The sequence below is a fragment of the Cebus imitator genome, unplaced genomic scaffold (assembly GCF_001604975.1).
Source record: "Cebus imitator isolate Cc_AM_T3 unplaced genomic scaffold, Cebus_imitator-1.0 Scaffold621, whole genome shotgun sequence".
Classification (NCBI taxonomy): domain Eukaryota; kingdom Metazoa; phylum Chordata; class Mammalia; order Primates; family Cebidae; genus Cebus; species Cebus imitator.
In genome coordinates this window covers 294,286-316,593 of record NW_016107936.1, presented here as the reverse complement: position 1 = coordinate 316,593, position 22,308 = coordinate 294,286, and the positions used below count along the sequence as shown (strand labels likewise).

Below are 22,308 nucleotides of genomic sequence, written 5' to 3'. Positions count from 1 at the left end.
TGGTCGATTCAGCTATTAAAATTTGTGTATGCTTCATGAAGTTCTCATCCTGTGTTTTTCAGCTCCGTCAAGTCGTTTATGTTCTTCTCTAAGCTGTTTATTCTAGTTAGCATTTCATCTAACCTTTTTTCAAGGTTCTTAGTTTCTTTGCATTGGGTTAGAACATGTTCTGTTAGCTCAGAGAAGTTTGTTATTACCCACCTTCTGAAGCCTGTTTCTGTCAATTCATCAGACTCATTCTCCATCCAGGTTTGTTCCCTTGCTGGTAAGGAGTTCTGATCCCTTGGAGGAGGAGAGACATTCTGGTTTTTGGTGTTTTCATCCTTTCTGTGCTAGTTTCTTCCCATCTTTGTGGATTTATCTACCTGTGGTCTTTGTAGTTGGTGACTTTCGGATGGGATCTCTGAGTGGATGTCCTTTTTGTTGATGTTGAAGTTATTTCTTTTTGTCTTTTAGTTTTCCTTGTAACAGTAGGCCCCTCTGCTGTAGGACTGCTGGAGGTCCACTCCAGACCTTGCTTGCCCGGGGACCACCTGCGGGGGCTGCAGAACAGTAAAGATTGCTGCCGGTTTCTTCTTCTGTTATCTTCATCCCAGAAGGGTATTCACCAGATGTCAGCCTGAGCTCTCCTTTATGAGGTGTCTGTTTGGATATACGGGGGTCAGTAAGCTGTTTGAGGAGACAGTCTGTCCCTTATAGGAGCTCAAGTGTTGTGCTGCGAGCTTCCTTGTTCTGTTCAGAGCTGCTGGGCAGGTACATTTAAGTCTGCTGCAGCAGAACTCATAACTGCCTCTTTCCCAAATGCTCTGTCCTGGGACGGTGGAGCTTTATTTATAAGTTCCTGATGTGCTGCTCTCCTTTTTCAGGAATGCCCTGCCCAGCAAGGAGGTAGTCATAGTCTGCCAGCAGAGACATTGCTGAGCTGCCACGGGCTCTGCCCAGCTGCTGTGTAGACTTCCTTGCTGTTTTTTTTTACAGAGGTACATTTACAACTGCCTCTGTAATGGCAGTCTGCCTCAGTAATGGCAGACTCCCTTCCCCCAACTGCGCTGGCGCATCCTGGGTCCAGCTGCGCTTGCTATGGAAGTCTCAATCCAGAGCGTTTCGGATTGCTGGTCTTTATGGGGTTGGGATCCACTGAGCCAGACACCTGGCTCCCTGTTTCAGCCCCCTCTTTTTGAGTTGAATGGGCGGCTCTGTCTCCCAGGCGTTCCAGGTGCCAGTTGAAATAGTCTCCAGATTTGTGTGAGTTTCTGTGCGGAAACCCCCAGTGCCACTAAAACAGCCGTGCTAGAAACTCGTGGCACTTTTTGGCCTGGAAATCTCCTGGTTTGTGGGCATTAAAACTCATTTGGAAGTGCAGTGATCTCACCCTCTGTGTTGTTCTTGCTGGGTACTGCACTCCAGAGCTGTTCCTATTCAGCCATGTTGGATCTCCCCCTCGCTTATACTGCTGTTTGGAATGGATTTTAGATACTAAAACTGACTTTGTATTATGGTAGAAGAACATTTAGCTCTGTTAGCTACAAATTATTCTTTCTTCATCTTCCCATATAGGTATATGAACGTTAGGATTAAAGCAGTAGTCATTGTTGTTACATTGTTATAACCACTTAAATAGTATTGGCCACTGGGCCAAGTAGTGTACTATGATCTTATTTCTTTTCTGTAACAATTTCTTGTTAGTTTGTTTTTTCCTGTAGTTAATGACTTCCTTCTTTTTTCGGGAAGGCTCATATTGCTTATTTTCCAGGTTATGTGGCAATGATATTTTCTAAATCTCCAGTGTGTTAGCTGGTTCATCAGCGCTGTTTTTCCTTTGAAGCCTGCCCTCCCCTGGCACATTGTCCTGCTACCATATGGCTGCTCTCCTGGCTTCACATAAAACATTCTCCCTAGAATTACCAACTGCTTTGTTTTCATGAAAATAACCTGTAGTAATTTCCTACAAAATGGTGTGTATTTAGGTCAGGCACGGTGGCTCACGCCTGTAATCCCAGCACTTTGGGAGGCCAAGGATCACGAGGTCAGGCGTTCAAGACCAGCCTGACCAAGGGTGAAACCCCGTCTCTACTAAAAATACAAAAATTAGCTAGGTGTGATGGTCATGCATCTGTAATCCCAGCTACTCAGGAGGCTAAGGGAGGAGAATTGCTCGAACCTGGGAAGTGGAGGTTGTAGTGAGCCGAGATTGCGTCACTGCACTCCAGCATGGCCATCAGAGCAACAGAGTAAGACTCTCCAAAAAAAAAAAGAAAAAAAGGTGCATATTTTAAAAGCCTTCATTTTACCATTTACTTGCCTAATATTTGAGTAATTTGAAATTTTGGCTTAGAGATCATTTCTCCTTGTTTTAATTATTTTTTGATAATGTACTCATTTCTGATTAGCATGTGTGTGTTTTATTTTCTTTTTCTCTTTGAATCATTTAGGATCATTTTCTTATCACTGGTGTTCTGATCCTTTTTTAGTATAGGTGCTGCTGAAGCAAGCACAGCAAGCACATTTTTTTTTTTTTTTTTGAGACAGGGTCTCACTCTGTCACCCTGGATGGAGTGCAGTGGTGTAATCAAGGCTGATTGCAGCCTCCGCCTCCCAGGGCTCAGGTTATTCCCCTACCTCATCCTCTTGAGTAGCTGGGATGACAGGTGCACACCACCATACTTGGCTACTTTTTGTATTTTTTGTAGAGATGAGGTTTTGCTGTGTTTCCCAAGCTGGTCTTGAACTCCTGGGCTCAAGTGATCTGCCCGCCTCGGCCTCCCGAAGTACTGGGATTACAGGTGTGAGCCACTGCACCTTGTTGGTGTTCTGATCCTTCATAGTGATTTCCTTCTATTGACATTTTAATTTTTTTTTATCCTAAAAGAAGTGTTCCCTCCCTCTGTCCTTCCTTACTTCCTTTCCCACCCCCTCCCTCCCTTCCCCTCTCCCACTCTCCTCTCAAGCTCATTGTTCCTTTTTATTGTAACTTGTACTTTTCATTTACTTGTTTGTAGGTTTAGATTCACTTGCATCTCCAAGGGTTGTGTAGATTTTAGGCAAGCTTTCTCTGTTTCTGGCATGGCTTCTCCTTTCTCCAAGTACATTTTCTCCTGTGTGCTTTAGTCTCTGCCTTTCATGCTGGGGACTTTCAGAAAATATCTGGTGATCCTTGGCTATTTGGTCATGTTTACATGTGAGATACAAAAAGTTTCTTGGATATCATCTGTGTATATTAGGAAGTACTGGGACCTTTCATAGCATGGATGGATAAGTGGCCTTCTTGTGGAGGGACTCCGGTCCTTGGAGGCTGCTGAGGTTGGCCAGAGATGAATCCTGCCACTGCCCTCCTTCAGGCAGGCTGCCATCTGTTAGCCTCTTCATGGCACATGCTCCCTGCTTTCCTTGTGTTTGTCTTCCTGGAGTCTGGAGCTTCCCTTCTTCTCTAAAGAATGAAGCTGGGGTGAGTGAGAATGAGAGGGATGCATTATATCACTATTTTCAGTGGAGGAAGGGAACGTCACATTTAAAGTTCTCTTTTTTTTTTTTTTTTTTTGAGATGGAGTCTCACTCTTGTCATCCAGGCTGGAGTGCAGTGGTGAGATCTCAGGTCACTGCAACCTCTGCCTCCCAGGTTCAAGCGATTCTTCTGCCTCAGCCTCCCGAGTACCTTACATTACAGGCACATGCCACCATGCCCGGGTACTTTTTATATTTTTAGTAAAGACGGAGTTTCACCATGTTGGCCAGTCTGGTCTCGAACTCCTGACCTCAAGTGATCTCATCTCAGCCTCCCAAAGTGCTGGGATTACAGGCATGAGCCACCATGCCTGTAATCATGGTGTAGCACCTAACCCAACCCTTACCCTAACCCTAACTCTTAAGTTCTCTTTACAGATATTAAGAGTAATAGCTTAATTAAGTCTTATGTAAACAAAATACTTTGAGTGTAGAATCAACAAGAAAAAAGCCTTTTAAGATTCACATAGCAACTTTATTCCTATTTAGTCTCTTAAAAAATAACTTTCTTTTTAAAAAAAAAATGAAAAAGTTTGACCTACTTTACAATTATTCTTGTGCTTCTATAAATTTGAATTATCCAAAATTTTAGTTTCCTAGATTTGGCATATATCCCCTAGTATTTCTTGTGTTTAAAATGAATTTCCCTTTTCCTGCCACTTACGTAAACCATTGATTATCTGAAATCACCGAGTGTCCTCCATGCCGTTGGGTAATTGAAGCTGGATCTATTTAAATACATAATGAAGCCCTGAGCTTCATCTTATCTCTGCACTCAAAGGGGCTGTTATGCAAAGTGCATTTTTTGCTGATTATATTTGTCTGTTGGCAAGAACTTTGCTTATTCCCTTCACTGAACTGTGTACAGTATTTATAGCATCCCCAGAAGGCAAAGGAAGAATCACAAAATTCACTCTCTTTACCTGTCTGCTGCTGTTTGTTTAATGGAAGGTGATTTGTGGTGAGGAGGTTGAGAGGGTATCATTGGGTGGTCTCTCCTTCCTGCCTTTTTGACCTCTGGATGCTGGCGAAGGGACCGATCATGAATCTGATGTCTTTAACTAGCCTTGCCTGGGTCAAGAAGGGGATGCAAGGTTAGTGGCTTTGAATGGCATTTTCTAGCATATCAGAATTTAAATCCTGCAGAGGCCATGATGAAGAATATTGTGTCAGGTCAGGAGTCTACTGCGATCAGTTGAGGTTTTAAGCCTATAAATGGTCATGAAATGTTTCACGACTTCTGTCCACCTAACTAGCTGTTGAAAGCAGTCAGGGGAGACTTCGTCTCCTCTCTTGTCAACACACAGCTCCCTGTGTGCCCCCGCAAAAGGATAGACTTTGCTGAAAAGCTCACTTATGGAATTGTGCTTCTGAGAAATTGATTTGGCTTAAAGATAGAGACTGGTAGAGACTGTTGTTCTATTTCAACAGGACGGTGGGAGCCAAAGTTCTCTCTAATGGAACTGCCTTCAGCCACTGACAGGTTTTTTAAAAGTTTGGAAGGCTGAGACATAGTTAATAGATAAAAGGGCTGATGGCTGAATCTTTCATGTAGCTGTCACACATTTCTATATATGTTTCTCTAGGTTTTGGGGACTGTTATGCTTTTTTTCTTTTTCTTTTTTTTTTAAATTATGTGTTCTTTTAAATTGTGGTATACAACACATGAAATTTACCATCTAGCCATTTTTAAGTGGACAGTTGACACGGTTGTGTAACCATCACTGTTATCCATCTCCAGAACTCTTTGTTTGTTTGCTTTTGAGATGGAATCTTCCTCTGTTGTCCAGGCTGGAGTGCAGTGGCATGATCTCGGCTCACTGCAAGCTCCGCCTCCCGGGTTCAAGTGACTCTCCTGCCTCAGCCTCCTGAGTAGCTGGGACTACAGGCGTGTGCCACCGTGGGCAGCTAATTTTTGTACTGTTAATAGAGACAAGGTTTCACTATGCTCAGGCTGGTCTCGAACTCCTGGCCTCAAGTGATTCTTCTGCTTTGGCCTCCCAAAGTGCTGGGACGACAGGCGTGAGCCATCCCACCTGGCCCAGAACTCTTTTTCATCCTGCAAAGCTTAGTCACTGTCCCCATTACATAACACCATTCCATATCCCCCTCACTCTGGCCCCTAGCAACCAGTCTTTCTTTATTTTAAATAAATAAGTTCCAGGATAGCTGCTTTGCCAAAATTAAATATATACCATTCAAAGGGTGTTTGACTTTGGTCAGCTTCCTTCATTTCTACTTATTAAGTGGAAGGCAAAGGTGAACTCTGACATCAGAATGGACTGTGTTCCTATTGGCTGAACTTGCCTGGGGTCCTCACAGACAGGGGGAAGAAGACCCACTTTCATTAAGTAAAGAGAGCAAACAGCTGTTGTTCCACAGAACATATTAGATTGTGGTCTTTTTCTTTTTCTTTTCTTTTTTTTTTTGAGACGAATTCTTGCACTGTCGCCCAGGTTGGAGTGGTGCAATCTCCGCTCACTGCAACCTCTGCCTCCCGGGTTCAAGTGATTCTCCTGCCTCAGCCTCCTAAGTAGCTGGGATTATAGGCACCCAAATTGTGGTCTCTCTTGGGGTTCTAAATATACTGTACAAACTCCTTTATTTTGGAGGCATCCTCTGTTTTGCAATGGAATTCTTATTTGCTGGTAGATCAGTCAGGATGGGTAGGATAATACTGAAGAAAAAGCACTTCAGTCTCAGTGGCTTCACATATGCCTTATCCTTTCCGGCGTGATCGAGGCTGGCCCCGGAGCCGTACTCATCCTGGACTCCTATGGATCCAGGCAGACAGAAGCTCTGTCTTGATACAACGCTTCTGTGACTGTGGCAAAGGTGTAAAAGTGGGGCGAATCAGGCTTTTGTTGAGTAGTGACATAACTTCTACTCACATTTATTGGCCAAAGCCAAGTGCCATGGCCATGCCTGGCTTCAGAGGGGGCCAGAAAGTTCTATTCTCCCATATTCCTAGAATGATAAGGACTGTAAATATTGAATGGTCACGCCTGTAATCCCAGCACTTTGGGAAGCATTGGCGGGCTGATACTTGAGGTCAGAAGTTCAAGATCAGCCTGGCCAACATGGTGAAATCCCATCTTTGCTAAACATACAAAAATTAGCTGGGCATGGTGGTGCACGTCTGTAATCCCAGCACTTTGGGAGGCTGAGGTAGGCGGATCACTTGAGGTCAGGAGTTTGAGACTAGACTGGACAACATGGTGAAAACCTGTCTCTGCTAAAAATACAAATATCAGGCATGCTGGTGGGTGCCTTTAATCCCAGCTACTCGGGAGGCTGCTGAGGCAGGAGAATCTCTTGAACCTTGGAGGTGGAGGTTGCAGTGAGCCAAGATCGTGCTACTGCACTCCAGCCTGGGCGACAAAGAGATTCATTCCTAAAAAAAAAAAAAAAAAAAGGGTGATGATGGCATGAACTCCACTAAAATCTAAAAGCTCCTTTCCACTGAGCCATGCAAACAAAATGGAAAACATGTTTCCGGTCAGGGAACCAGCTTTTACCTGGTACTGCCAGCCACTTGGGAGCGGAAATAAATGGTAGAGAAGGGCGCAGTTTTTTGGAGCTTCCTTTGTAGTTTTGAAAGGACAATTTTTAATGAAAACTGGAATATAAGGTATCATATTTTTAGCATAGTTATAGAAAAATTAGACTAAAATGTTCGGGTAATATATCTTGGAAGGATCTTTTTGAAACTTTATATTATGGTTTAATACACATTTAACGTCTTTACAGAAAAGGGCACATTTTGGTGATGTTTAGCAAACTCAACTTACTCCTGTCATACACCCATGTAACCAGCACCCAGATCAAGAAACAGAAGGTGGCCAGTGCCCCAGAAGCCTCTCTTGTGCTTCTTACCTGTTTCTACCCATTGCACTTCATCCCACCGAACACCCTGGCCTCTCTCTCTCTTTTTATTTTATTTCATTTTTTTTAAGACGAGGTTTCACCATGTTGGTCAGGCTGGTCTTGAACTCCCGACCTCAGGTGATCTGCCTGCCTTGGCTTCCAAAGTGCTTGGATTACAGGTGTGAGCCACCACGCCCAGCCTAACCCTGGCCTCTCAACTTCTAATAATGTATACTAGTTTATCTGTGTTGGTACTTGATATGGTTTGGCTGTGTCCCCACTCAAATCTACTCTTGAATTGTAGTTCCCATAATCCCCACGTGTCATAGGAGGGACTCATTGGGAAATAATTGAATCATGGAGGCGGTTACCTCCATGCTGTTCTTGTGATATTGAGTTCTCACTAGATCTGATGGTTTTATAAGGGGCTTCCCCCTGTCCTCTTCATTCTTCACTTCTCCCTGCTGCTACCATGTGAAGAAGGATGTGTTTGCTTTTCCCCTTCTGGCATGATTGTAAGTTTCCTGAGCCCCCCCTCCAAACCCAGCTATGCTGAACTGTGAGTCAATTAAACTTCTTTCCTTTATAAATTACCCAGTCTTAGGTATTTATTTGTTAGCAGCATGAGAATGGACTAATACAGTACTTTATATAAATAGAATCCTACAGTATATACTCCAGTGTTTCTGCTTTCTTTCCCAACATTATGTGTGCAAGATTTATCTGTGTTAGTCTGTAGCTACAGATCCTTCGTTCTTGCTGTATGGTATTTCATTGTGTGATTATCCCACATATTCCTCATTTCTCCTATTGGTGGGCATCTGGATGGTGTCCGTGGGGCATGTTTTGGTATGTATATTTTTATGTGCATATGAATGCATTTCTCCCGAGTATATACCCAGAGTACATTTTCTGGGTCACAGGGTATGCATATATTCATCTTTAGTGGGTAATATCTAACAGCTTTCTAAAGCAGTTCTACAAGTTTACTCCAGCCAGCGGCCAGCAGTGCAGACGAGTTCTGGTTACTCCGTGTCTTTGCCAACACTGGGTATTTTCATCTTGGAAGTTTTTTTTTCCTTTTTTTAAGGAAATAATCCTTATCAGATTATCTTTCCATCTGAGCTGGTTCCTTTCCTAATTTAAAAAAAGGGAGAAAGTAACCCCACCTAATGAGATGCCCATTCATTGTGAGGCACTGGGAGATCAGTGATCAAACTTTGTGCCGTGCACCGGTAGGAGCAAGCTTGGTGCTTTCATGAGATGCAGGAGGGCCTCTCTTTTTCTGGTGGAACTTCAAGGTGATACATAAGGACAAACTGTAAGATAATGACCTGCAAAGAGGAGGTAACTATAAAATAAAATGAAGCAGATTTAAAGTTTATATTAATCTCATATATAGACATGCATTTCCCCCCCTTAAGTTTCTCCACCAGAAGTCCTCACCTGTGGCTTCTGTCTTTATCACCTCTCCTCCCCCTCAGTCCTAACGAGGTGATTCCATTTGCTTTGTCAGGTGGTATTTCTGCTGTTTCTTCTTGAGCTTGTATAGCATATTGAAATCTTCTTTATCCACAGGCAAAATATTTTTTATCCACGTAACAACTGCTGGACCAGTTAGGTTTGCCCAGTGGGTGGTGACTTGGTTGGCTGACACCCCATTTTTTTTTTTTTTTAAATAAGTGAGAGGTTCTTATGTTGCCCAGGCTGGCATCGAATAGCCTCGCCTCCTCAAGTGCCAGGATAACTGGCCTGAGTCACGGCGGCTCCCAGGTGACACCATTTTTAATATTTGACGCTGTTTCTTCTGTGGAATGCAAAACTGATGAGATTCAGAAATAATAAAGATACAATATTCTCTTGGCTTAAATTTCAGCTGCCAGCCAGCATAGAGTCATAAGCTGATGGGGTCCTGTTAATAGGATTTTTGTTTACAAGTGGCTGGGCATAGTGGCTCACTCCTGTAATACCAGCACTTTGGGAGGCCAAGGTGGGTGAATCACTTGAGGTCAGGAGTTTGAGACCAGCCTGGGCAACATAGTGAAACCATCTCTACTAAAAATATAAAACTCAGCCAGACATGGTAGCACACGCCTGTAGTCCAAGCTATTAGGGAGGCTGAGGCATGAGAATTGCTTGAATCTGGAAGGCGGAGGTTGCAGTGAGTCCAGATTGTGCCACTGCACTCCAGCCTGGGTGACAGAGCAAGACCCTGTCTCAGAATAAAAAAAAAAAAAAAAGAATTTTGTTTACAAGCCTTCACTCAAATGATTAGAAAACTAAAAAGGTGCTCCAAAGGAAAAAACTATTAAACGCTTTTGTGCATGAAAAATGATGTTAGGAGCTGCTTTAGTATTGTAGTGTCTGAATAGACTATTTCTTGAGATGGGCTAACTTCTGAGCATGTATTGCACCCTTCTGGGCTTAAGAGAATACCTAGAAAAGTCCAGTATCTCCTGATTTTTAAAAACTCATTGATTGAATGCCTAAAGAATCATTAATAGCAAGTTATCACACATGAACTGTCTCTTCAAAACTATTCTGACTTTTACCTTTCAGAACCTGAGTCACGCCAATCCCACTTAGGTCACCTGTCCATTGGTGGTTGTCACACCGTTTTCTTAATGTCCTTCTCAAAAAGGCCACTTTTAGCCCATGGAGTGTTGCTGGCCGGCTGCAATTCATAGAGGCTCCCATGGAGCCCCACAAGACAGTACTTCTTCTGGCTACTCGACTGCTTCCCCAGCTGTAGTTGTCTTGCTGCTTAGTGCCAGGATGGGACCTTTGGATTTGGGTTGCAGTGGTTCACTAGGAGCGGGGCTGTTGTAGCTTCCTATGTCAGTGAAGTCCCTCACTCCCACGCACGCCCTGTAACTGACCAGTCCTATCTGGAAATTGACCTTTGCTTCATAGCAACCCTCCTGAGTAGACACCAAGCTGTGTTAGGAGTATCAATTTCACAAGTGAGTTCAGTTTGTACACTGAGTGAGCAGACATGGTGGCTTCATTCAGGACAGCCCTTGAAGTTGAGGAGGGGAGGGGGGCATCTGACCTGAGACTCACTTTTTGTTATTGATTTCCTGAAGGAGGAGGAGGAGGTCAGGTTAGCCTTATCTATGGGTGTCTAGACCTGACATCTTGACTCCCAGGCATTGCTTCTCTGGATATGCTCCAGTTCATTTCTCTTAACTTCCTAAAAGGTGCCTTTTTCTTCTTGGTACAGACCACTAGCCAGACGGAGCTTGAAAACTGGATCACCGCCATCCACTCTGCCTGCGCCACTGCGGTCGCGAGGCACCACCACAAGGAAGACACGCTTCGACTCCTGAAATCAGAAATCAAAAAACTGGAACAGAAGATTGACATGGATGAAAAGATGAAGAAAATGGGCGAAATGCAGCTGTCTTCAGTCACTGACTCAAAGAAGAAGAAAACGATATTAGATCAGGTAATCATTCTTCCGTGTTTGGATCTGGACAAAATTGTTAGGTCTCTAAAAGGGTTTTTTTTTTTGTTTTTTTTTTTTAAGAGAGTACTACAAACTGGGTGGCTTAAACAACTTTTTTTTTTTTTTTTTTTTTTTTTTGCTGTTTTGGAGTCAAGAGACATATCACATATCTCCTCGACAGCCTGTCATCCAGGATGCTAAATTCTTTATTTTGACTGTCAGTGTTCTTCACCCATTGTTGATGGCTGATTGTTAGCTGCTAAACAGAATAATATTACATTGAATGAAAGACAGAAACCTAATAGATGAGCCCCTGGCCCCCACCAGTGGTGTGCTGTTCTAGAGGATGTGTGTAATTAAGAAAGTTTGCGATTTCATTTCCACGTTACCAGACTGACTTGGAGTTCTCCTATGATGGGTACTCATTTCTGACTCCTCAGTAAATTTGGAGTTCTTAATTTGGAAAAGGTGACGTACATTTAAAAATATATCTGGCCAGGTATGGTGTCTCATGCCTGAATCCCAGCACTTTGGGAGGCTGAGGCAGGCATTTTCGCTTGAGCCCAGGAGTTCAAGACTAGCTTGACCAACATGGCAAAACCCATCTCTACAAAAAAAATACAAAAATTAGCCACAGCTTTAGTCTCAGGAGGCTGAGAAGGATCACCTGAGCCTGGGAGGCGGAGGCTGCAGTGGGCCAAGATTGTGCCATTGCACACCAGCCTGGGTGACAGAGCAAGACTATCTCTCTCTATATCTAGACTATATATACATGTACACACGCACACACACACACACACACACACATACACACACACACATAATTGCTTTATGTGTGCATAAGTATATTTCATGCCAAACAGAAAAGATTTAGTGAAATGAACAACGGACATTTTTACCTGCTATTCAGCTGTTTTAAAATCAGTGACAGCCATCTGGTAATCCTTTGACATTTTGTCCTAATGCTTAGGAAATAATTACATGAATAAATGATATTTAAATCATTGAACAATTGACACGGACCTTCCACATTTCTCTCCCTCTGGGGTTTCCCTTTGTTACCTGACACTGTATTTTCTTAATGAAGGCAAAATTCACAAAATGTCAACTATTGTAACACAAACGATTCAGTAGCATCGAGTACATGTACAGTGTGGTACAGCCACTACCGCATCTGGTCCCAGAATGTGTTCATCTACCCCAAAAGGTAACCTCATATCTGTTAAGCAGCTGCTGCCCTCTGCCCCGGCACTCTGTCTTCATGGATTTGCCTATTATAGATGTTTTATATGAATGGAATTGTACAATAGTTGGCCTTTTGGGTCTGGCTCCTTCCCAGAGCTTCATGTTTTGGGGGTGGAGCCACATGGTAGCATACATCAGTACTTTACTCTCGAGTTTTGGCTGAATCACGTTCTGTTGTAGGTACACACCATGCTTTGTTTATTGGTCATTGGTTGATGGACATTCAAGCTGTTCCCATCTTTTGTGACCAGTGCTGCTGGGAACACATGCGTACAGTGATACTGTATTTTGTTGAAGCAAAAGGGAGATTTCAACCATTCATCATTGTCTGTACTACTGTCAGCATTACTGAGCCTTCACTCTATGCCAGACCTTGTATTTACACTTGTTTTGTCCTTTTCACACATCCCATCAGCCTTAGGAGGTAGGTATTATTTTGCCACTTTGAAAAATGAGGGAATGTCCAGGCACGGTGGCTCACGCCTGTGATCGCAGCACTTCGGGAGGCCGAGGCAGGTGAATCACCTGAGGTCGGGAATTCAAGACCACCCTGACCAACATGGAGAAACCCCGTCTCTACTAAAAAAATACAAAATTAGCTGGGTGTGGTGGCACATGCCTGTAATCCCAGCTACTCGAGAGGGTGAAGCAGGAGAATTGTTTGAACCTGGGAGGCAGAGGTTGCCGTGAGCCGAGATCGCGCCATTGCACTTCAGCCTGGGCAACAAGAGTGAAGCTCTGTCTCAAAAAAAAAAGAAAGAAAGAAAGAGAAAGAAAAATGTGGGAATGTCTCAGAGACATGCTATGGCTGGAACTTTGTATTCCAGAGTCTTCGCACTGTCTAGGTGTTCTCCTTCCACCCTGTGTTCTGGGCTACCCCACTCTGCCCAAAAGCTCTTGGTCAGTTGCTTCTGGCCTTTAATTCATCTCACTTTTCTTTGTATGAAAACCCACCTCGTGTTAATTCATATAGTTCTCTGGTGCTGGAAATCTCTACATTGTCACTTCTCCAGCCTGGAGTTTGTGGCCCAGATCTTGGAACTGATAGACTTATAATCCCCCCAATACGAACTCCATGATAGAAGGGAACAGAACTCATCACTTTCTGTTTATCATGCTGAATGTATAGCTATAGATCTTTGCAGAAGAAACGTAAGTAACTAAGAAACTTAGGTACTTGTGGTTTATTCCTTAGGATTATAATGAATGCCTTTACAGCATGCAGCTTTGTATAGGATAAAGATGTTAACACTTGTTTTCCCTTTTTCTCACTTTTTCTTTTCCCATGTTTTCACTACCATAGATCTTTGTTTGGGAGCAAAATCTCGAGCAGTTCCAAATGGACCTCTTTCGTTTCCGCTGTTATTTAGCCAGCCTTCAGGGTGGGGAGCTGCCAAACCCCAAAAGGCTTCTTGCTTTTGCAAGTCGACCAACGAAAGTGGCCATGGGCCGCCTTGGAATCTTTTCCGTATCATCTTTTCATGCCCTGGTGAGTAGAAGTGAATGAGTTTTTAAAAACTTTAAGCTTGATGCTTAATCCTGAGCAGGACTTGACAAGAGTCTCCTAAGTGCTTTTCTAGTTTCTTGCTGTGTGTGTATTTCTGAAATGCCCCCTCTTTGCAGTGGATGCAAATTTCCATTTAAACCTGTCTGAAATATATTACTTCAGCATCTCTTGATGGGCAGTAAGCTATTGTGCAAAGAAAACATGAAAGGTTCCATCTTCAGCGTTGATCATGTGTAGTATTTGTTGATAGCTCTTGTTGTCTTTATGAAGTGTCATCTTTTGAATCCAAATGCATATTTTTTGTATTAACTTTGTGGGGATGGTGAGTGGAGTGCTCACTCTCATATATGTATGCATTCTCAGGCTGGGCACAGTGGCTCATGCCTGTAAACCCAGCCCTTTGGGAGGCTGAGGTAGGAGGATCATCTGAGGTTAGGAGTTGGAGACCAGCCTGGCCAACATGATGAAACCCCGTCTTTATGAAAAGCACAAGGGCCGGGCGCGGTGGCTCAAGCCTGTAATCCCAGCACTTTGGGAGGCCGAGGCGGGTGGATCACAAGGTCAAGAGATCGAGACCATCCTGGTCAACACGGTGAAACCCCATCTCTACTAAAACTACAAAAAATTAGCTGGGCATGGTGGCGCGTGTCTGTAATCCCAGCTACTCAGGAGGCTGAAGCAGGAGAATTGCCTGTGAGCCGAGATCGCGCCATTGCCCTCCAGCCTGGGTAACGAGCGAAACTCCGTCTCAAAAAAAAAAAAAAAAAAAAAAAAAGAAAAGCACAAAAATTAGCCGGGTGTGGTGACGTACACCTGTAATCCCAGCTAGTCAGGAGGCTGAGGCCTGAGAATTGCTTGAACCTCGGAAGAGGTTGTTGCAGAGAGCCAAGATCATGCCACTGCACTCCAGCCTGGACAACAAAGTGAGACTCTGTCTCAAATAAATAAATAAATGTGTGTGTGTATGTGTGTGTGTGTGTGTGTTTACATTCTCATTCTGTCTCTTTCTGCCACTCAATCACTCACACTCACATATACCGTATATGGAACATAGATCTCTTTGGAGATCTCCATTTCACTTTATTTTTACCATTGTTCTGATGACCATGAATACTCAATGCATACGGGAAGGCAAAGAACTTTGTGATTTGCCAGTTGAACATATGCATTGCTGGAGGAGGGGAATTTCCATCTGACCTCTAGAGCGGCAGATTGTATACTTGTGTTGTGTGTTTGTTATCTGTAATTTCATGTACTTGCTTAAGTGCGAGAAGCTTTGTGTACTTTTGGCTCCTTCTCAAAAATTGCTGTATGAGTAACATGGTTTTAGTCTCTCCAACTTGACACCCACTTAAAATGTACTGCACCTTAGCACATTTGCTGTGGAATTAAATGTTAAGTCTCAGGTTCCAGAAACTGCTTTGTAAAACCTTAGCTGTGCTGTTCTCTTGCTGTGTCAGCTGTACCCTTCAATTGCATTCAGAGCTATAATTCAGTCAGAGGCGTTTGTATTCTTTATAAATAGATTAGCATCATCATTCAGATAATTAGGGGTAGATTTACATTTTTAAAGAAGTCTTAAACCAATTTCTGGAGTTATTAAAACTGGCATCCTGATTTGTTCTGCTAATTACAGCTCAGCTCTTGGTCTCCCTGGCTACCACCTCTCCATACAGCTATTAAATCCTGTTTTTTCAGTCGTGGTGGGACAAAGTGCTGTGTTGAATAAACTTACAAAAGGTTTTCAGTTTGTGACTTTAGATCTGTTTTTCGGAGACCTGGACACCAGTTTTTAACTTAGCCAAATCTCAGTTCACCTATTCCGCAAAACCAAAAACAAACACAAAAAACTAGGATAGAAATTCTTCTTTATTTCCTTCTTTATCATCCATTGAGGATGCATTTTTATGAAGGGAACTTGTGATGTCATTGAGGTCCCATCTGTATTAATACTAAGCCCTGAGCATCAAAGTGGCTCCCTCCTCTTACTGTACGTTGCTACATTTTGGAGAAAATAATGTTGCTTTCTCCCTAAAACTTGTATGCTTTCATTATTTCCTTCAAAGCCATTGGATGCAATCTCCCTGAGAAGGTTACTGTCTTACTCTTCCATAATTGATCTTCAGACCCTCTAATTTCCTTCGTCTCAATGTCTGCGATGTGTGTGTACTTTTCTTGCAGGGGGCAGACTATTAAAATTTGGCCAGCTGAAGATGGGGATGGGAGAGTTAGTTACTCTTTTAGGTTTTTTGGTCAGTGGTTTTAAAGAAGAACATTTAAGTCCATACATTCAGCTCTCTGTTCCTTTGTTTGGTTTTTGCCTGTTTTGTCAGTGATGCAAGTCAGGGTGTTTCTGTATGCCCCTGCAGCTTCTCTTTTCTGTGAGGGGTTTTATTTCCATCAGAACAAGTCACGCGAGCCTGTTGGGTGTCTATTGCTGTTTGTCGCTTTAGCTACTGTGGACGATCCCGGGCGGGGAGTTTTGCAGTCCAATTTATTAGGCACTCCTTATTTTCGTTCCCTCCTCTCCTTGTCATTTGACCCCTGGGATTTTTTTTCTCCTTGGGGTTGAAACATTCTTCAATTTAGTCTTTGTCCAGAATTTATTTTTCTTCTTTTCAGTGGGGGAGGAGGAAGGAGGAGGTGTGAGGGTAACGGGACTGGGTCGGGGAGATGGGAGCTGTGATTGAAGTAGCATTCACTGAGAGAGCTTCCCATAATGCTGAGTGATTTGCGGTAATTAACTGAAGGGTCCCCGCTGTACTCTTTGAATGAAGGTTATCATTGTTCTTGTTTGCACAGATGAGCAGAATGATAGAGTAATCAGGTTCAGGCCACAAAGGGAGGCATTGTCTGGGCAAAGATCATTGAGAAACTCTTGAGCTCTTGTCCAGCAGTTCTTCTGTCAGCCTTTTTTTCTAAATCCCTTTGCTCATTTTGAGTCATTATTGTGTTGAGGCAGTGGTTACTTTTGCAGTTTACAAGGCCCCGAGCAATGTAGAAGAGTGCTTTAAGAAACTTAAGCAAAGTGTTTGTTAAACAGACTAAACTAACTAGTCAGCTGGTAACTGAGAATGTGTAAATGTGTATGGATGTATGAGTTTCTCTTTCATGATCTTTTTGTCCGGAAATTGTAAAACAAAGAGTTACCTTTTCATTGTTGCTGCCGTGTTATATAGGATATGCTTTTGCTTTGTGGTATTATTTGTTTATTTGTTCAAGCAACAAACATACATGTAAGTGCCTGGGATTTGTCGGTTTTATCCTTGTGACTAGGATTATAGTGAACAGCACAGACAGCCTGTCCTCTTGGAGCTTATAGTCTTGTGGGAGAGATGGGTGAGAAATAAGTGAACAATTAACTAGACACGGGGAGTACAGGCATTGCTGCATCTATAAAGAAAACAAATGCTAATATATGTCAGCGTATTTATATGGCTGCCTGTATATGTGTGTCGCTTATTAATGGCTGGACTTATTTATAAATAAGACCGTATGACCATGAGGCCAAATGGACATCTTTTTCCTCTAGAATTTAAAAATTTTAACAGTATTTTTTTTCAGTGTTGTGAGCATATGTGTGTCGGCATGTTATAATTTATTCCTTTTACAACCTTTGTTTACCTTTAACTCAGAAAGTGATGAAAATAGAGAACATTTGTATGTATTTTATGGTATGTTTGTCTTGTGATTTTGTTCCCTGTGACACTTCCAGTGTAATCTTAGATTAAGACCTTTCAAGTAAAAATTTCCACCAGTGTCTTGGATGCCACATTTTCTATGCCCTGGTCCGGGCTGGCGGCAGCTGTTGTTTTAATGTGCTAAGCTGAGAAAATGCAAAATGCAAAACCTCTCAGCTCCCTCATCTTCCTATTTTCGTTTGGGTCCAGAAACCTTCCCTCTAATACCCTTGTAGAGAAGCTGTTTTGATTCCTGTTTTTAATGTACAAAGGGGTCCCTGCCAACCCACCCGTGGGGCTTCTGCGGTGTTTACACTGTCAATACTGAAGCCCCAGAGAGGCTGGCGATCCAACCAGCACGCGGACTCCTGGGAGACCCCACATGTTACCCACACTGCATCACCACCCGAGTTGCTGCCAGTTGGCATCTGCCACACTGGGAGTTGCCTGTGTGGGAATCTACAAGTAGGTTCCAATACATTCACCTCTGGCAACAGAAGAGTGGGTGGAGAAGCTTCATTTCAAGTCAGACTCGCTCTCCCTCCTGCCACTCCCGTTTTTGAAAGTAGAAAGTCGAGTCCGTGGGTGGCCTGTGGAGACCTCCTCAGGCAGAAGTTCCCTTAAGTTCCGGGGACTTTGCTTGCCACCTGGAGGATAAAGTTCAAGCCTGAGTGTTTCGCCTGGGAGGACTTTCTGGAGTCCTTGTGGAGATTGTCCTTGAGCGGTTATCATCATGGTGACAGATTTACATTCAGGGCATTCCCTTGTGAAATGCTTCTCTGGGTTGCTGGCACATTGTAGTATCTCAACAGGGTTTAGCTTCGGTTTAACAAAAAAATACGAGTTTTCTTTCCCATTTACCTGAACACAGGACATGTAAGTGATGCAAGTCTGTTAAAGTACCTTCATCTTCAGTAAGCCAGGTCCCTTCTGTCTTGTTATTCTGCCATCCTTGAAAAGGCTTCTGGGCTGGGCGTGTTAGCTCACCCCTATAATCCCAGCACTTTGAGAGGCCCAGGTGGGCGGATCACCTGAGTTCAGGAGTTCGAGACCAGCTGGCCAACACGGTGAAACCCTGTCTCTACTAAAAATACAAAAATTAGCTGGGCATCGTGGCAGGTGCCTGTAATCCCAGCTACTAGGGAGGCTGAGACGGGAGAATCGCTTGAACCTGGGAGACTGAGATTGCAGTGAGCCAAGATCACAAAAGCGAAACCCCATCTCAAAAAAAAAAAGGAAAAAGAGAAAAAAAAGGAAAGGCTGCTGTAGGAACATCCCAGACCACCACACAGACCTTCCTTTCATCAGGAAAAAGAAAAGCCAAGGATAGCAGAAAGCCCACTCCTATTGAGCACGATTCCTGGAAGCTGCAAATAGTTTTTTTGCTTACATGCCGTTGACCTGAACTGAAGCCCAATCCATGCCCTACTGCAAGGGAAATAAGTCACCTTGGACTTACTGGCTACATGCTCACTTATATTTGAGATTCTCTGCCCCTCCTGCCCCCTTTTTTTGAGACAGAGTCTTGCTCTGTCACCCAGGCTAGAGTGCAGTGGCATGATCTTGGCTCACTGCAACCTCCACCTCCTGGGTTCAAGCAATTCTCCTGTCTCAACCTTCCAAATAGCTGGGATTACTGGTGCCTGCCACCACACACGTCTAATTTTTGTATTTTTCAGTAAAGACGGGGTTTCACCATGTTGGCCAGGCTGGTCTCGAACTCCTCACCTCAGGTGATCTGCCTGCCTTTGCCTCCCAAAGTGCTAAAATTACAGGTGGGAGCCACCCAACCCGGCCTACATTTGAGATTTTTCTGACTAAGATGGAATAGAGAATGGACATTGGGGGCCAACAATCACTTGCCTGATTTTAAAATGTGATTTTATATATTCCAAGAAAACAAAATAGTAGAGATTGGTAATTTTAGATTTAATCTGAAAACCCAGGAACCAAAATCTGCTGTTTTTCCACTGTTGTTGCTGACACTTGGGCACCATTTTTCAATAGAATGCAGAAACAGCTCTGCAGCAATTGGAGAGAAAGCCTGGCTCATTTCCCTTGCTGCTGTAGTTCAAGCCTGTGACCAGAAGGGCCTGTCATTTTTGGAAACAGAACATACATGTTTTATTCCTATATTATATCATTTTACTGATGATTTCAAACAAGGATCGAATTTGCCAGCCTTTCATTTCCGTTCTGAATTCATGAAGGGCTCTCAAAGTCCCAATATGCTTGGGTCATGGATTGAATACTTTGGACGTTGGGGTCAGGGTTGGCTGGCATGATGGAGGAGGGGTTTCCAAAGGGTGGGACTTACTAGGGACCTCAGGGCACAGGTGGGTGGTCCTGACGCATCTCCCTGTGGCTGCTTGTCCTTGCCGTCCTCAGGTTGCAGCACGCACTGGCGAAACTGGAGTGAGAAGACGTACTCAGGCCATGTCCAGATCTGCAAGCAAGCGAAGGAGCAGGTTTTCTTCTCTTTGGGGTCTGGATACTACCTCCAAAAAGAAGCAGGGACGCCCAAGCATCAACCAGGTAGGTCCAGAGCAGATGACAAGCAAGCCTGCACAGATTGCTTCTGTGGCCACCTCGGTTTGGGATGTGTGTGTTTCTTTATTGAGATTGAGTGTTGTTTAAAATCAGTAGTTGACACAAAGAAGCTATCTGTGCTAGACACTTGGTAGATAATGCATCCCCATAACATTGAACTCTGCTATTAGTCTGTCACTAAGCTCTCGTTTTCCACCTGCATCCTTTCCAAACCCTGGTTAATTACAGACCTACCCAAAGAGCACAATTCACCCCGAGTCTTCAGGACAGAGCAGGGCTCTGCGATGAAGCCAAGTGGGTACCTGAATGCAGAGTCCTTTCTTTTCTCTTTTTTTTTTTTTTTGAGATGGAGTCTTGTTCTGTTGCCCAGGCTGGAGTGCAGTGGCACGATCTCAGCTCAGTGCTACTTCCACCTCCTGGGTTCAAGTGATTCTCCTGCCTTAGCTTCCCAAGTAGCTGGGACTACAGGCACGAATTACCATGCCTAGCTAATTTTTTTTGTGTTTTTAGTAGAGACACATTTCACTGTGTTAGCCAGGATGGTCTCGATCTCCTGACTTTGTGATCCACCCTCCTTGGCCTCCCAAAGTTCTGGGATTACAGGTGTGAGCCACTGTACCCGGCTAATTTTTGTATTTTTGGTAGAGACAGGTTTCACCATGTTGGCTAGACTGGTCTTGAACTCCTGACCTTGTGATCCACCTGCTTCAGCCTCTCAAAGTGCCAGGATTACAGGCGTGAGCCACTGGACCCAGCCGTGCAGAGTCTTTTTAAGTCTTTATGCTGGATGAAAGGCAGCCTCTAGGGAAATCCGGTTGTTTCTGTGCCCTTGACTTTTTGGGGTTGGCATTAAATGGGCAGATCCCTCTGCCTACTGGAATGAGGAGACAGGAATCCAAGAGCGCTCGCCCACTGCCACAACCCCCTTCTGCTCAGGTCCAGGGCTGGAAAGGTATGTCCATGAGGTCACAACCTAGCCTGGTGCCATGATGGGTCACTGCTGACCATGTGCAGCCCCTGGTTCTTCCCCATTAATTTGACTTCTTCACTCGCCAAGGCCAGCCTCCTGCTGGAGTTACTTCTGTGAAGCTCACTCTCTGTTGTTATTGCCATCCTTAGCGTTTGGCTTTGAGAAATGAGTATTTCCAGAACTGCTTGTTTAGATTTTAGGGGCTAAAGGAACATGAGCATCTGTAGTCTTTTGGAAGAAGAATGTGCAGTTCATGGGCTGGAAAGTCAGGCCTTAAGCATTTTGGAGGCCATGACTACAACTGCTATGACCTATTCGCCCTGTGCCCTTATGCAAAGTGAGAAGATGTCATTGACTGACTTGCTAGAATGATCTCTCCTTGTTTGCTCTGACAGTTCCAGCCATTAATTTACTTAAGAAATGAACGTTAGAAAAGAGATTAATCCTGAAAGCTGATGCACTGAGTCCCTTAGCTGACTACCATATTCATTGGAGAATTTTTATTTTTGAGATGGAGTCTCACCCTGTCGCCCAGGATGAAGGCTCACTGCACCCTCCGCCTCCCAGGTTCAAGCAAGTCTCCTGCCTCAGCTCCCTGAGTAACTGGGATTACAGGCGCACGTCACTACGCCCAGCTAATTATTTTTGTATTTTTAGTAGAGACGGGGCTTCACCATGTTGGCCTGGATGGTCTCCATCTCTTGATCTTGGGATCCACCCACCTCAGCCTCCCAAAGGTGGATGACAGGCGTGAGCCACAGCACCCAGCGTTACATCCCATTTCTCCTGAAACATATAACTAAATTTAAATGAATTCAAGAGACTGTTTTAACATTTTTCTAAAGTCAAAGCACAATGTAATGTCTTAGAAACAATTCTTGTAATTTTTTTCTTAAAGTATGAGTTTTTAAGAACCTTTTGCTTAACCATAAATGTACCAGTAGATATTTGCTCATTAATTCTGTAATTTGAAATGGACAAAAATTTTTTTTTGGCCAGGCGTGGTGGCTCATGCCTGTAATTCTAGCACTTTAGGAGCCCAAGGTGGGGGATTGTTTGAGGCCAGGAGTTTGAGACCAGCCTGGGCAACATAGCAACAACCTGTCTCTACCAAAAAAAATTTAACGCATTGTATGTTTTTGTATGTTTTATTTGCATGGAGGAAAGGCGTTTTCTTAATTGTGTACATTATCCTGACATTACTTGCTTGTTTTAGGGATAATCATAAAATTCCCTACGTCCGTGAGTTTCAGTACCTAGTGGCATTGCTACCCTCTTCTAATTTTCGTGATATCTTTAAGTTGGCAGGACTGATTACATTTCAAAGAAGAGACAATTTTCTATGTTTTAAATTAAAAAAAAAAAAACCTATGTTGCCATGTTGAGGTAAAAAAAACTGTAATCTTCATACATTCTACTGAAAAAAGTATTACAAAGCAAGCAGAATTTTAGTTACAAGTCTCGGATTGGTTATATGAGGCTATAGGAGACATGCTTCCTTGTAAGTTTATCTAGTTCATTGCTTTTTCTTTTATTTATT

The 22,308-nt window shown here is 43.5% G+C and overlaps 1 protein-coding gene across 1 annotated transcript in view; it reads left to right on the top strand.

Annotated features, from left to right (window-relative positions):
• TIAM1 (TIAM Rac1 associated GEF 1) overlaps positions 1 to 22,308 on the top strand; it is a 240,106-nt gene that overhangs the window by 114,131 nt on the left and 103,667 nt on the right. The window contains exons 7-9 of the mRNA XM_037734462.1: positions 10,592 to 10,816; positions 13,365 to 13,550; positions 19,637 to 19,783. Coding sequence (XP_037590390.1) covers positions 10,592 to 10,816; positions 13,365 to 13,550; positions 19,637 to 19,783 — 558 coding nt within the window. The remainder of the gene's footprint in view (positions 1 to 10,591; positions 10,817 to 13,364; positions 13,551 to 19,636; positions 19,784 to 22,308) is intronic.